At 44.3% G+C, this 16,204-nt stretch overlaps 1 protein-coding gene across 1 annotated transcript in view; it reads right to left on the bottom strand.

Moving 5' to 3' along the window:
- The window catches only part of CD40LG (CD40 ligand), a 29,607-nt gene continuing 13,403 nt past the window's right edge, over nt 1-16,204 (bottom strand). Inside the window, exons 2-5 of the mRNA XM_082207319.1 lie at nt 8,217-8,366; nt 4,805-4,838; nt 3,163-3,219; nt 1-2,007 (exon numbers count right to left, since the gene is read on the bottom strand). Of these exons, the coding sequence (XP_082063445.1) occupies nt 1,634-2,007; nt 3,163-3,219; nt 4,805-4,838; nt 8,217-8,366 (615 nt within the window). The 3' untranslated portion in view covers nt 1-1,633. The remainder of the gene's footprint in view (nt 2,008-3,162; nt 3,220-4,804; nt 4,839-8,216; nt 8,367-16,204) is intronic.

The raw sequence follows: 16,204 nt of genomic DNA, 5'->3' as shown, positions 1-16,204 counted from the left end.
CTGCAATACTGGACCGCCTGCTCCTTCTGCAGACACCCTGAAACAACTGGTACCAGAAGCCTAATGAAGGACCCAGTCCAACAGCGAAGCTGTGCTGGCCTCCCCCACCCCCAAAGCAGGAGTGATTCAGGAGCTGGTCTAACACACACACACACACCCCTGCCCCGGGGATGCAAGTGAAACTGTTTAACAATGGGGGAAGGTGCTAAAGGGAAGGAGGAGCACAGGAATGTGTCTCCATTGCCACTCCTGCCTTGCCAGAGAGAGTCTGGATTTCCAGCAGCAGCAGTACCTGGACCTCACCTGTAAACCTCTTAAAATATGCACTTCAATAAAAAAACAATAAGCCAATAAGGCACAGCAAGGATGCATCAGTTTTAAACTTTATGGGGTTTCCCACCTCAAGAATTGAAGGCAATTTGAAAAAGGAATTGGCACTCATGGTCCGTAAACTCATTGCACATATGCCCTAGGCTAAATAGGTTTTGTAGGGTTTTATGCTTTTGAAAACTTGCCAAACCTCTTTGACCAGAGGTGAGAATGGGGGCAAAAGAAGCATCTGAATATCTTGTGGGAAGTGAACCTTTTTCAAAACACTTTTAGTTCTTTTAGAGACTGTTTTCTCTTTCCAACTTAACTTGCAAAGGAGGAACTGCACTAAATTAAGCAAGGTTTCAAACAATGTTCACAAAAATTATGGGAAGGTCATTATAAAAAACTGATCATTAAGTACACTCATACATTTGGGATGTGGGATTGCTGTGGAAGATCTGCCTGAGCTCTCCCTACAAGGCCCACAAGCCAGCATATACTGCGCTTTCCGCATGCCAGTTGCGACTTGGGATAGTGAGATGCATATAGTAGGATAGCTGGACTCGGGGGCATCCATAAAGATCAGGAAGGGCTGCATGAACATTGTCATCTGCAGCTCCTTCTGCTTGTGAAGTTCTCTCTTATTCAGTCAGATCTCTTGCACATAACATGCTCTTTCCTGTCTTGGAAAATAATGTTACACAACTCTGCATCATATGTACATCAAGACTGTGACGCTAAAGGTGAGTTGGAAAATTGCTGCCTTTGCAGTGGTAGCTTCTAAAATAAGAGCTCAAAAGCTACAGCTTGATCAGTATTGCCTATTTTGACTTGCCATGGCTCTCCAGGCTTTCAAGTAGAGGTTTCCCCTCGCCCCATTCTGAGATGCCAGGAATGGAATTTAGGACCTTTTGCATGCAAAGCATGCACCACTCAGGTATGGGCTTTCCCCCATGATACGTGTGTCATGTCTGAAAAGTATGAGTTGCACTTTGATTTTTCTATCTATTTGGCTAGTAGCTCTGGAAGTGGAAGCAATGTGAAAAGCAATCCTAAGACTTGTTGTGCCAGCACACAAGTGCTTAGGATGGAGCGTATCAACAAGCCCAGTGCAACTTCTGACACGTGTGCTGCATCTGTTGAAGCCTGGCTTTCCAGTATTACATTTTGGTTCTGAGGAGCCACGCTCCAACTCTCATTAATAAATAAAATAAAATATACAGTGTGGAAGGAAAAATAAAACAAAATATGAAGTGGGTTATTATAAATAGGATTTGGGGGACCAGCTTTGTTCAACAAAGCTCCATCTTCTCAGCCTCTCCTAGGATAGTTCAGACATGCCGAAGTATGTATATCCATGGTCATAATTCACTCTAGATAAGTCCGTCACATTGACAAAGATGACATGACCTTCCTGGAGCTCAACAACTCTCCCTACATGAATTGACTGCAGGCTGCACAGATCGTCTGATGTGCCGTGAGTGCCCACTCCTTTCAACAGCAGCTGATCTGCCTCTGACGGAAGGTTCAGATATACGTAGAGGCTGAATGATGCATGCGTCTCTGGCTTGGTGCAAAAGGCAACCTGGGAATAAATATAGTACCGTCCTCTTTTGCCAACTTTGATTTTCCCATCTTGGTATGAAAATGTGTCATTATCCATTGGAGAATAGGGTGGCCTTTTCCACTGCAAAACTGTGGGGAAGAAAAGATAGGCTATATTTATTCAAGGAGCATTTCTATCAGCACTGCTGGGCGAGTTCGTACTTAGCATTTCAGCTCTATAGCTCACTTCTCGCTTAGCCTCATGCTAAGCTTCTCTGTATTGTTTCAGTTTTAGCATATGGGCTGCTAAAGTGAAGACATCCCACTCAGTATCACAATAAGGTCCACTATTCCCAGACAGAGATGTGCTGTCTCTAGGGATGGGCAAATCTTGTCATAAGGACATAGGAAGAGCCTGCTTGGATTAAGCCCATGGCCCATCTAGTCCAGAATCTTTTCCCCACCGTGGCCACCCAAACACCTCTGGGAAATGGGAAACCCAGTGACCACAGAGGCAGAGCAGAGCCATCCTGGTTAGTAAAGGTAAAGGTAAAGGTACCCCTGCCCGTACGGGCCAGTCTTGACAGACTCTGGGGTTTGTGCGCCCATCTCACATCTATAGGCCGGGGGCCAGCGCTGTCCTCAGACACTTCCGGGTCACGTGGCCAGCATGACAAAGCTGCATCTGGCGAGCCAGCGCAGCACACGGAACGCCGTTTACCTTCCCGCTGGTAAGCGGTACCTATTTATCTACTTGCACCCGGGGGTGCTTTCGAACTGCTAGGTTGGCAGGCGCTGGGACCGAGCAGCGGGAGCGCACCCCGCCGCGGGGATTCGAACCGCCGACCTTTCGATCGGCAAGCCCTAGGCGCTGAGGCTTTTACCCACAGCGCCACCCGCGTCCCATATCCTGGTTAGTAGCCGTTGATAACCCCTCCTCCAAGAATTTGTCACTGCCTCCTGCAGGAGTAAGTTCCATAGTTTAACTGTGCATTGTGTGAAGGAGGACTTTTCTATTTTCTGTTCTGTATCTCCCAACATCCAGCTTCATTGGATGCCCACAAATTCTCACTGAATTACTAAATGGGGCTAATTTCAAGAGTTCAGTGGGTAGAAGCTGACCCAAATTCCTCATGAAGTATTTTCCTCTGTATTCAATGCTGAATGCATATTCAATTTCTCACATGAACAGGAAGAAAAGGAGAGGAAAGTGTTGATCACTTTGCTCTTTCCGTCCCTCAAAAACCACACACTCTCCTCCACGTGGGTATGAGTGATAGACTATCACAAACTCTCACTCCTCACCTCTCTTGCTGCCCTTCCAGCCAGCCAGGTGGATGCTCGCAGCTTGACTTTTGTCACCTGGAAGAGAAACAGCCTCCATATGACTTTGCCCATGTTCATCTCATTTCAGGGCCATCATGCATGCAGGAAGATGCCCTATACCAAGGGTAGGCAACCTAAGGCCCGGGGGCTGGATGCGGCCCAATCGCCTTCTCAATCCGGCCCGTGGATGGTCCAGGAATCAGCATGCTTTTACATGAGCAGAATGTGTGCTTTTGTTTAAAATGCATCTCTGGGTTATTTGTGGGGCATAGGAATTCATTCATTTTTCTCTGTCCAAAATATAGTCCGGCCCCCCACATGGTCTGAGGGATGGTGGACCGGCCCCTGGCTGAAAAAGGTTGCTGAGCCCAGCCCTATACTGAGTCAGGCCATTGGTCTATCCAGCTGAGCACTATCTGACAGGCAGTTGCTCTCCCAAGATTTCAGACTGGTTCCCCTCCAGCCCTACTTGAAGATGCCCTTGAACATTCTGCATGCAAAGCTCTAATGCTGAGCTATGACCCCCTCCTTGAATTATGGGGTTGAAGGTACAACCTAGGGGTGGACAAACCGATCAGTCTGCTTTCTGTCAGTTTCTGATGTTTCCAGTATTAAATTGAGTCCCTCACATTAGCTCAATAAACAAATGCTACAACACTCAGTTGGTTAGGGCATGGTGCTGATAACGCCAAGGTTGCAGGTTCGATCCCCAAAGGGGGCAGCTGCATTTCCCTGCATTGCAGGGGGGGTTGCACAAGATGATCCTCAGGGTCCCTTCCAACTCTGTGATTCTATGAACACCACCAGTCTCCTGCAGAGGAGTGGAGTGTGTGCAACATTTTGGTAAGCATAGGAAGCTCTCTTTTCCTGACCCAGACAATTAGTTCCTCTAGCTTAGTACTGTCAACACTGGATAGCAGTTGGCTCTCTAGAGTTTTTTTGGAGGGGGAAGTTCCCCACCCCACCTGGAGATGCTGGGATTGAACATGGGAGTTTCTGCGTGTGACGCAGCAGCTCTACCACTGAGCTACAGTCCAGCAAGGTTTGCACAAACAAGAAAAAGTGGCCACGTTTTCAGAAGACCAGCTTAGGTACGATGACTCAGTCTCCACCCAGAATGTGCAGAACAGATCACATTCACATACCCTGCCTTTAAAGTGCATTTATACCATAGTAACCGTCATAGCTTCCCCCAAAGCAGGGGCAAAACTAGATTTTGTTTTCCTGTAGCTACAGCTCTGCCTGAAGAATCTTGTGTACTGCCACATACTCCTAACAAAGCTACAACCCTGAGTCTTAACAAAATACATCTCCCAGGATTCTTTGGGGGACGCTGTGAGATTTAAATGTAGGGTCTGCAGATGTGACTAAGTACATAGCCCACCCAAACCTGAGCAACTTATACCCAACCCTCCTTCTTCAACTTGCTGCTTGGGGGGGGGGGGAGAGAGTATGATTTGCCCCCAAATTACATCACCTCTTTTTTGGTGCTGGAGTTTTAAAAGTGTCATCTTAACCCCAGCCTTGGTGCCTCAGATTCCGCCAGCCCCCCCTTTTTTTTTTTGCTCTGTGGCCTGATTACTCTCTATTTGAGTTTTCATTTCAAGGGTTCCTTACATACCTGTTCTCTTGGCTAGGAGGCTTTCTTGTTGAATCTAGAGCAATTTGAAGAGGCAGGAGATAATATTAAAAGAATGGCAGCATCCGTGCGATACAATACATGCTTCTCCAGTCGTCAAAACCCAGGAGCAGCCAGCCAGCATTGCATCTCTGTGGCAAGCCCGTTGTTATATTTCTTGCCCTCTCACCCTGAATACATTCCAAATAGGTAATTGTTTTTTCATCAGCAGATATGCAAAAATGAGCTATTGTGTATCTAGACCAGCCTTCAGCAACCAGCCATGGCTGTCCTGGCTGATGGAAGCTGTAGTTGAAAACATTTGGAAACATTTGAGTGAAGGCTGTTCTAGATACTTTCATGTATCTCCTCCTTTCTGAAATACAACCGCTTCCTCTCTGCCCCCTTGCTGAAAAGTTTGATTCACACATTGGGCATCATCTTTCACTTTGCCACAGCTTCCAACTTCTCCTCTGTGGTTGTCCATCGTCTCATCTCGAGTCCTTCATTTCTATGCAGCACCCCAAAGCTCTTATCACATGACCCCCGCTCCTTAAATTCTTACATGGCCTTTGTTGTTCTCTCCTGGAACTAGGAAAGTTTCTTTTTCCTTCCTTGTCTTTGTTAACCCCTCCTTCAGGTGACATTCAATTTGGCCACCTGCATTGCCCTCAGCTGCCCAGAAGATTCTGCTTTGCCTATTTCTCACTGGCTGCAGAAAATAAACCCTTGTGTGTGGCAGAGCTACTGCTTACAAAGCAGATTTTCAAAAAGAAAGACAAAAGATTTTGCTTTTCTTGACTTTGCATGGTTAAAATGCTGGGAACAAGTACAGAAATGACTCAACAAGCTGAAGTAAAAATGAGGGTGCGAAAACGCAATGGGCATATTCTAAGAAGAAGCTGAGACACGGCAGGTTTCCTTGCTCATTAAAACATATAAGAAGCTAATTTTAGAATTGTCAACTTTCTCTCTCTGACAGAGCGCCTGTGCATTCGCAGCTGCCTGACTGGTGTGCATTCTGCAAATGGCGCTTTTCTGCATTATTAATTTAAAAACATGTCTCAACAGCTTAATATTTTGAAATCTAAGCCGTGCACCCTCCACCCCACCTCAATAAAACAGGATCATAAATAACAGGGTACAATATTGTTGGTTAGTGAAAGCTTGTGCAAAAAGACATCTGAAGCAACTCACGACATAGGAAACACCTTTTACTTAGTCAAACTGCCTATCCATCTTGCTCAGTGTTATCTACATTGACTGGCAGCAGTTTTCCAGGGGCTGCTCCCAGCCCTACCTGGAGATGTTGGGGATTTGAAGTGGGGCCTTCTGCGGGCAAGGCAGATGCCCTCCAAGATGAGCTTTGGCCTTTCCTGGCATCAATGAACATGTGATGCTTGCCATTGATTGTGCTTTCCCCATCACCCCATCACCTCCATGGTGGGAAAATGTTTCTGTCCATCTATGTATGTGTGTAAGGAAGTCCCAATGAATTTAGCAGGGGCCTGATCCCAGGCAGATGTGCATAGGAACAGACCCCGCATTTCTGTGCATCAGACTGCTCAGGAACCATTAGCTGATTATCATTTGCTCGGGTATTGTGCTTTAATTGTATGGCATATATGCAGTCAGTGAGGACCCCTATGAAGGGGAAGGGCAGGGCTGGAGAGCAGGCAATGGGTCTGGATAAGGCTAAAGGACTGAGCCTACCAGACCCAAAGCTTTGCATCGCCACATTCAGCCTTGCTCAACCTTTTGGTCGTATAGCAGAGAGCAAGAATGGGGAACCTTGGTCTCAGGAGCCACATGTGGCCCTCCAGGCTTTTCTGCCTGGCCCTCAGAATCCTCCCCAGGCCACACAATCTGAGTGTTTTTGCCTAGCTGGTCTGTGTCCTTGAACTCTGATAATGCCTCTTGCTTGCCTGGACAGAGAATATCTCTGTGTGACTGTATATAGCACTACTGCTCAAAAGCAAAATCTGCATTCATTGCTCAGCTTACTTTTGCCCTTAGGCTTGTCCATCACTGGCATGTGGCCCTCAAAAGGCTATCCAAAAGGGAATGTGGCCCTTGGGCTGAAAAAGATTCCCTAGCCCTGGTGAAGAAGAGCAACCCAAAGATGCTAAAATTGCTGAATGGGTGGCCAGGTTAGTCTCTTGCAGGGGAAAGAAACAGGCTTGCAACTCCTGACACGTTTATTACAGCACATGCCTTCATGGATTGCAACTAAAAAGGGGGGGGCTAAAGGGACACAGGTGGCGCGGTGGTCTAAAGGACTGAGCCTCTTGGGCTTGCCAATCAGAAGGTCGGCGGTTTGAATCCCTGGGACGGGGTGAGCTCCTGTTGCTCTGTCCCAGCACCTGCCAACCTAGAAGTTCGAAAACATGTCAGTGCAAATAGATAAATAGGTACTGCAGCGACAGGAAGGTAAATGCTGTTTCCGTGCACTCTGGCTTCTGTCATGGTGTCCCATTGTGCCAGAAGCGGTTTAGTCATGCTGGCCACATGACCTGGAAAGCTGTCTGCGGACAAACGCCAACTCCCTTGGCCTGAAACTGGAGATGAGTACCGCACCCCATAGTCACCTTTGACTGGACTTAACCGTCCAGGGGTTCTCTTATCTTTTTTTAAAAAAAATGAGAAGTCATTAGCTTTCACAAATAAGGAGGGAGGGTCAGTCTCATTTTGCAGAGATTGTTGCCTATCAAAATCAACTAGACCAGTCCTGGACAGGCTTTAACCCTGTGGAGGCTGATTCACTAGGGTGAACAAGGCACTGCCCCACCAACCTCATTCTTCCCCCCTCCTGCCTGTCTTCTTGCATAAAAATCAGCCCTGCTCACCAGTTTCTTCCTCCACAGTCTCAGTATTCCTACCATGCAAGTGTCGTGGAAAAACCAGGGCATCCCATTTTATATTTCAAGAGGACGGTGGCCATTTCGAACTGCAATTTCCTCCCAAAAATCGCTTTTTCAGGGCTGTGATCCCACATAGCATAAGGTTACCAGATTTTTTTCCAATGAATCTGGGGACATTTTTTCAACTTCCTACTAAACAGATGGATTTTGTCAGGGGACTGATTTGTAAATCTGGGGACTGTCCCCGGGAAATGGGGATGTTTGGTTACCTTAACATAGCACCCCAAAACACACAATTTTAGTGGCTTTCTTCAATGAGAAATTTCTGCATGAAATCACATGAGATCATGGTGCCCAAAATGGCCACTATCCTTTCATGAGAAAAAATGGGAAGATGGCGCACCAGTTTTTGCCTTCAATGTGTTGGAGGGTACGCAACATTCTCCTTGCAGAACTCAGACAGAAAGAGACTGGCTCTGGTTCCACTTCTTGTTGGCATTCCTGCCTTCTGCTCTACCAGTTCCAATAATCACCCTCCCCCATGTCTCTTCTACCTTGCTCTTTTGATCCTGTAGTAGGTCCTGCAAGCTGCTCAATATCTTTGCGCAGTCCAGGAGGGTTGCATCACCATCTTGTGGCTTCCGACACTTCTGTAGTCTTCTGAGGAACACAAAATCTTCCCGCAGGCTGATCTCATCTCCGACCTGGAAGATGGAATGATCACGAGAAGTCAGATTGCCACCAGATAGCAGAACCAAGGACTCATTAGTTAGATGAGCTGATTGAAAAACCATTTCATAGTGTGCAATCCTACACATTTTATTTTATTCTAATTGGTATTTCTTACCCACCCTTTATCACAAGGTCCCAAGGCAGGTTACAATAATAAAAAAACAAAATAATAAAACAATTAAAATAGCTGCAGTAATAAAACAAGCTTAAAAACAGTTCCCTAAATATAATAATCAAAACAATTCCATATATGAAGATAATCAGAGGCTCCAGCTTGCAAGGGTTGATTGGGGGAGACAACATCATGCACAATGTCAGGACATTGGGAGGAGCCAGGGGCAGAGCTGACCAGCAGCTCCTCCTCCTCCTGCCACCCTCACTCATGGGGGGCTGCTTCGACCCTCTTCCCCTCTGCAACAGCAGTAGCACCAGCAGGAGGAGAAGACCTCCTCTGCTCCCTGGTTTTAGGGGACATTGGGGGGTTCAGGCCCCTCCCCAAAATATTGGGGGCCCCAAAAGGGCTTGGCCCTGGTGAGTTGGCACCCTTAAAGACAATACAATGCTTTTAAAGTAATTCAACCTGTAAAACAGTTCCAGTAATAGAATTGCACCCAAATTAATTCAGCATACTCCCACCAAGTAAATCTGTATAGGGTTGCTCTGCAGATTGACTAAAGAGGCTGACCCAGCCAACTGAGTCATATGGTTTTCTAAATGTTAATGTGTTGTTTACATAGAATTTCTTATAGAAAAATCAGGCGGCAGACAGCGTCTTGGAAGAGGCATCCTTTCCTCACTCTTACACAAGAGAGAGTATCTCTTCTAACAGTGTCATCTTATTATACCTGACTATTCAGAAGTGATTCCCACTGAGTCCAATGGGGACTACTCCCAGAGATGAAATACCAAAAAAGAAAAAGGGGAAAAAAGGTCTGCAACTTATTCTTGTATTCTTGTATAGCGTACACAAGAATCGTGTACGCTAGAAATCGGAAACAAAGAGATTCCAGGAAAAGAACAACGATTGTAGAAACTGACAGAATACGCAGAATTAGCAAGCATGACTACTAAATTAAGAACTCAAAATGAAAAACAGGTGATGGGTGAGTGTGGAACTTTGGGGAATATCTACAATGATATGACGTTAAATTTAACTTTAACAACAGTGATAGGGAAAGGGATAAAATAGGGTGGATAAATTAATGGATATATAAGATAAATAAGATGTAGCTGAACTGCCATGGAAAGAAAGTTGGGTGGGGAAGTCTATGTGGAAGGGTTAAAATATGATCTGTAAATAGAAAACTGAGAAAAAAATCAATAATAATAATAATAATAATAATAATAATAATAATAATAATAATAATAGATCAAGCATACAGAATAAGTACCCAATCAGGAGAGTTTGTTTTGTGGCTTTTAATGTTTGGAGGAAAGGCAACTAAGGGGGAACATGATGGAATTTTATAAAAAGTTAAGCACAGCATGGAGAAACTGGATAGAGAAAAGCTTTTCTCTTCCTTTCACAACACTAGACCTTGTAGACATTCAGTAAAGCTTAGTTTTGGAAGATTCTGGACAGACAAAAGGAAGTCTTTCTTCATGTAGCACATACATAAATTAAGAACTTGCTCTCCCAGGAGGCCAGGATAACCACCGATTTGGATGGCTTGAAGGCTGATCTACTCACCAGTCGATGGTTACACAATGGGCCCCTGGTTCCACAGGAGGCAGTAATGGCCAACAACGTTGATGTATTTGGCAAAGCACCTGTAAGGAGCTGTCCCCCCTAGATCACCTAGCAATGGCCCTACTCATATCCTGAGGAAACTGCAGTTTACTAATTATTAATGTTTATATTCCCCCAACTAGCAAAAAAAAAAAAAAAAGGCATTGAGGGCAACTGGAATAGACTGGATATTCTTATGTCAGGTTACTGCTAGCAGATTATCCAGCAAAGGTCCTGCTGATGGGCGACCTAAATGCAAGGTTAGGGCCCGATGACCCCAGTTTAGAAACTAAATACAGGCATAAAATAGGGTACCCTGATGACTCTAGCCCGGAGGCTTTCCAACTACCAAGGCAGTCATAGGACCAACATTCAAATTTTGCCGGAGCCTGCCTCTTCAAATTCTCTAGGCAGCTAAATTTTCATATCCTAAATGGTTGCACCAGGGGCAATATCCCCGGGAATATACATTCATGTCAGGGGCAAGAACCAGCAGAATTGAGGCCAAGAGAGCCCTGCAAAATGCTTACAAAGCCACCCTGACAGCTGAAAATTCTGTCAGACACCAAGCGTATCTTGCTGTCCATGCCCTAAAAAAAGAGTAAAGGTAAAGGGACCCCTGACCATTAGGTCCAGTCATGGTCAACTCTGGGTTTGCGGCGCTCATCTTGCTTTATTGGCCGAGGGAGCTGGCGTACAGCTTCCGGGTCATTTGGCCAGCAGAGCAGTGCACAGAAACGCCATTTACCTTCCTGCCGGAGCAGTACCTATTTATCTACTTGCACTTTCGCATGCTTTCAAACTGCTAGGTTGGCAGGAGCAGGGACCGAGCAACAGGAACTCAGCCCGTCGCGGGGATTCGAACCGCCAACCTTCTGATCGGCAAGCCCTAGGCTCTGTGGTTTAACCCACAGCACCACCCGCATCCCCAACTTTACTCAAAGCGCCTCCTTAATAAGTTTACAGAATGGCTAGAGAATGATGATATCCTGGCAATAGAACAAGTGGGCTTCAGACCTGGAAGGTCCCCGACAGATCACTGTCTAACGTTACAACATCTCATTGACAAATACAAATCAGAAGGGCAGGCCTCACTATATGCTGCCTTCATTGATCTAAAAGCAGCCTTCGATACAGTCACCAGAACCAGACTCTGGGTCAGACTACAGGGTACCAGTATAGATAGAAGGCTCCTGCTCTTAATTCAGGCACTGAACACAAACACGGCTTTTAAGAGTCAGGTGTAGCCACCTAGGACACCTAACAGACCCCATTAAAACCTTCAAGGGAGTCAGGCAAGGGTACCTTTTGGCCCCTCTAGTATTCAATTTCTATTTAAATAGTTTAGTGTCTGTACTCAATGACTTAGAACTCCACCCTCTGAAGCTCCCAAATCAGCATAGCTCGGTCCTGTTATATGCCGATGATGCAGTAATTTTCTCTGGAACCCCCATTGGACTCAAAAGAGCACTAAGAAAGCTCGCAGCATACTGTGAAACTGAATGTCTCAAAATCAACTATCAAAAGACCAAGATACTCACTTCGGGCGGGGGAAACCAAAGCTTAGAAGCTGGGAACTCCAAGGCCATAAATTAGAACAAGTCACAAATTATAAGTATCTAGGAATGGTGGTACAGGCCTCAGGAACCAACAAACTACACATAAACTCCATCGGGAGCTCAGCGGGGGAAAACACAAACTGTATCCTTTAATTTTTCAGAGCACAAGGGGGATTTTTTGACCCCACGGCTCTAAAATTATACAAGGCCAAAACGTTGGCACAGCTCCTTTACTGATCCTTTCTGGGCCCTCCTTCCTCTGCTTTCTCCCTCTCCTTGAGAGAGTTCAATCCAAACTCTTTAGAGCTCTCCTCCAAGTCCCTAGATGTGTGGGGTTAGATTAGAAACGGGGATGATGAGAGTGGAGACTTATATCTGCCTAACATCAATCTAAAAATGGCTGACATTGAACCTGCTCCCCCGAGGAATAGCCCCACTGATCCTCTGTGACCAGTTCCAGTCAGGCTGGCAGACTGCAGTCCTGAACACCCTCCGGAAATTGGGTTTTGTCCCTTAAGCCCTTCTAAGTCTGGGTTTGGACCAGGCAAAAGCTACGGTCAGGCAAAGGATATTAGACACCGAGAGACAGCAGGACTGTGCAAGGTGCCCCAACTACAGAATCAGAGAAATCGAGAGAGAGATAGCCGCACCAGCAGCATAACTCTTCTATCTCGTATCTAGGGATGCTAGAAGGGCCTTTACACTCGCCAGAAGCTCGGCTCTGCCCTCGCCGGTCCTGGATGGAGCCTTTAGAAGGATCCCGTATGCTCAGAGACTTTGCACCTGTCCATTGGGAGAGATAGGAAGCCCAGAACACTTGTTTTTTAGATGTCCCTTTTATAAAGAGCCGCATAGTAAGATCATGGATCCCCTACTGGTGAGGCTCGCCGACCTCCCGCAAAAGCAAAAATTTGACCTTTTGCTGCTGGGCAAAGATTAGAAGATGACCTGGATTGTAGCCAGATTCTGTGTACAGATCTGTAGGCGCAGACCATCCCCCGACCCAAACTAGTTCGTTAAGAAAATCCCCAAACTCGGTTCCATGGGTGACTCAGCTCTCTGCAGTAGTTTATCTTAAAGTTTTAAGTGTCTATACGCTTATCTCATTTATAAATTTTAAATTTATTGTTGTACATTGTTTTAAATGTTTGCTTTCCTTTTAGGATTGTACCCCCAAGTGTGTTTTATAAGCTGGTCTATGTATTTGAAAAAGGATTAGACAGATCAATGGAGGAGAAAGCCATCAATGGCCACCATGGCTAGGCTATGTTCTGCCTCCACAGATGGAAGCAGTGTTGCTTTTGAATACCAGTTTCTGGAAACCACAGGAGGGGGGAGCACTTTTGAGCTTATATCCTGCTTATAAGCTTCCTGCAGGCATCTGGTTGGTCACTGTGAGAAGAAGGTGGTGGGTTAGATGATCCATTGGCCTGATCCAGGAGGTACTTTTTACGTTGGTAGGTATAGGATTGCAGCTGAAGATGGCACCAGATGCAACACACACAGGCACCATCAATTTTTAGACTCTAAAACACAGATGGGGAACCTCTGGCCCTCATTGGGGTACAACGCCTATCATCCCTCATCAATTACCATGCTAGTGGGAGCTGGTGGGAGTTGGATCCCAACAACATTTAAAAATAAAATTTGTCCTTTCGCTGCAAATGTATACAAATTTATATTGGTTATTAATCTGTTAGCCTCGGTGACTCAGGGAAAGAACGCGTTCCAAGGACATAGGAATGTTGATCAATTTAGCTCAGGGGCAGGCCCACGGAGCTTGCCCCTTTGACCAGTGAGGCCATTTGGGGCAAGCCACACCCACATACCCTACGCATGAGGCTGTACATGAGATCAGGTGCATTTCCTTGCCTTGCTCCAGATGGAAAATCATTTCCCATTGAAACTTTCTGTCCCAGATCTGCTCTTTGAAGCTCTGACAACCAAATGTTCAAAGAGCTGTGCAGGGCTGTCTGAAAGCCCTTTTGCAAACAGACCCACACAGCTCTTTGAGACTCCTTTTTTTTTTTTAGGTTCTAAGAGCAGCAGGGTATTTGTAAAAGGGCTTTTAAACAGTCCCACACTTTGTTTTGAAATCCTGACAACTGGAGCTTCAAAGTCCAACATTGCCTGGTGCTGTAGTGGCATCAGGTGACTGACAGGTGGGATGCCCCATCCATCTGTTAACATTGGCCCAGAAGGGGTGGGGACATAAGAATCTGGTAAGATAAGAAGCCAGCAAAGATTCCCATCCCTGATCTAGCTGCAATCAATTCTCTACAATTCCAGGCAAAGGACTTTTCCAGCATTATCTGGAGGTGCTGGGAATTGCTTTTCTTCTTACAGCTTAAACAACAACACATATACAACAAAATAAATAGTCCTTCCCCCTTAGTAACTATGATATGGCACAGAATGAAGCCATTATGTAGAACACAAAAAAGAGAGTCCAGATTATCCAATCCAATGAAATAAAAATAGTACAATCTCACAAATCAAACCAGCCAAAGGATTTCACATGTTGCAGGAAGTCCTCTGTTGTCTGTCTTGTTCATGTTTAATAAAACAGTACCATTCTGCCAAGAATTTGTCTGTGGCTTTTTTTAGCTTCTACCACTCCCATGCCATTTTTAGTTTATTCTTAAGTTTTTCTTTTAAAGCAATCTGCCACACCTTTCAGTACCATGACACAAGATTTGCCCCTTCCAGCCTCTTCCAAAATCTGGTGATCAGCAACACGGCTGCTACCCAGACCCTGAGACCTTTTGCATGCAAAGCAGATTCTCAACCACTGAACCACAGTTGTCCCCCTAAAACATAATGTGAATTAATAGCACCAACCAAATTTGAAGTGATTTCACAATGGAAATGTCTCTAAGTAACATCTGTTAATGGAGGGGTCATTTGGCAAAGGTGGGAAGTGCTTATAGTGGGCAAGATATCTGCGTAAGTTACAGTGGCTTCACACCCTAATTTCAGACATGAGACTGATCTACACTGGGCAGTTATAATGTTAAAAGTGTGTTATAAAAATGTGACACCCGACTGGGAAATTGCCAGAACCAGATGGACTATCAGCTAAATATTATCAAATATCATATAAACAATTATCAATACCATTACAGGAAGTAAAGAATGAAATTTTAAGACCTGGTAAGGTCCCAGAGACATGGAAAGAGGCATATATGACATTAATTCCTAAACAAGAGGCAGATCCAACTTTAATAAAAAATTATAGGCCAATTTCATTATTAAATAAGGACTATAAATTGTTTGCACATATAATGGCTAACAGGATGAAAATAATCTTGAAAGAATACATTCATCATGATCAAGCAGGATTTCTTCCAGGGAGACAAATGAAAGATAACATGAGAAATATTGATATTTTAGAATACCTGGAAGTGAGAAATGAAAAACAAGCAGCAATTATGCTTATAGATGCAGAAAAGGCCTTTAACAATGTCTATTGGGAATTTATGAAAAAAGTTCTTGAAATAATGGATTCTGGAGAAAATTTCATAAAAGGAATACAGGCAATATATTCAGATCAAAAAGTGGAATTAATTGTCAGTCAGGTGGTGACGGACGAATGTAAAATACAAAAGGGAACAAGAAAAGGATGTCCGCTATCGCCATTGCTTTTTATTTTAGTCCTGGAGGCCTTGGTGAGAAATATAAGAGCAGAAGAAAATACTAAAGGAATTAAGGTAGGGAAAAACTCATATAAACTGAGAGCATATGCTGATGACCTGATTATTACAGTGGGAAAACCAAAAAATTCTCTCCCTATGCAGGAGTTTGGGCAAGTTGCTGGATTTAAAATAAACAAAAACAAGACTAAATTATTAGAAAAAGATAAGAAACAGTTAACTCAAATTACAGAGACAGAGATTCACAAAAGAGCTAAATATTTGGGAATTTGGCTCTTTACTAGGAATGTTAATATCTATAAGGACAATTATGAGAAATATTGGAATGAAATAAAAAGGAATCAAAAATTTGGGGTAGAATGAATTTATCATTACTAGGAAGAATTGCGGCAATTAAGATGAATGTATTGCCAGAAATGTTGTTCTTGTTTCAGACAATTCCTGTGATAAGTAATGCAGCCTGCTGTAAACAATGGCAAAAAGATATTTCAAAATTTATCTGGAAAGGGAAGTGGCCGAGGATAAAATATAAAATACTAACAGACACCAAAGAAAGTGGAGGATTTTCTCTTCCAGATTTTAAACTTTACTGTGAAGCTGCTTGGATACGGGAATGGATTAAATTAGAAAACATAGAACTTTTAGATTTGGAAGGACATGATAATAGATATGGCTGGCATGCGTATTTATGGCAAAACAAAATGAAAGTACACAAAGTGTTTCAGAATCATATAATTAGAAAGTCACTTTTAAAAGTGTGGGGAAAATATAAGGAACTACTAGAACAAAAGACACCATGGTGGTTGTCCCCAATAGAAATAATAACAGTCAAAAAAATAAATAGAGAAAAAGTCTGGCCTACATATAGA

This window comes from Podarcis vaucheri (assembly GCF_965113315.1).
Source record: "Podarcis vaucheri genome assembly, chromosome: Z".
Taxonomy (NCBI): domain Eukaryota; kingdom Metazoa; phylum Chordata; class Lepidosauria; order Squamata; family Lacertidae; genus Podarcis; species Podarcis vaucheri.
This window is presented reverse-complemented; position numbering and strand designations above follow the sequence as displayed.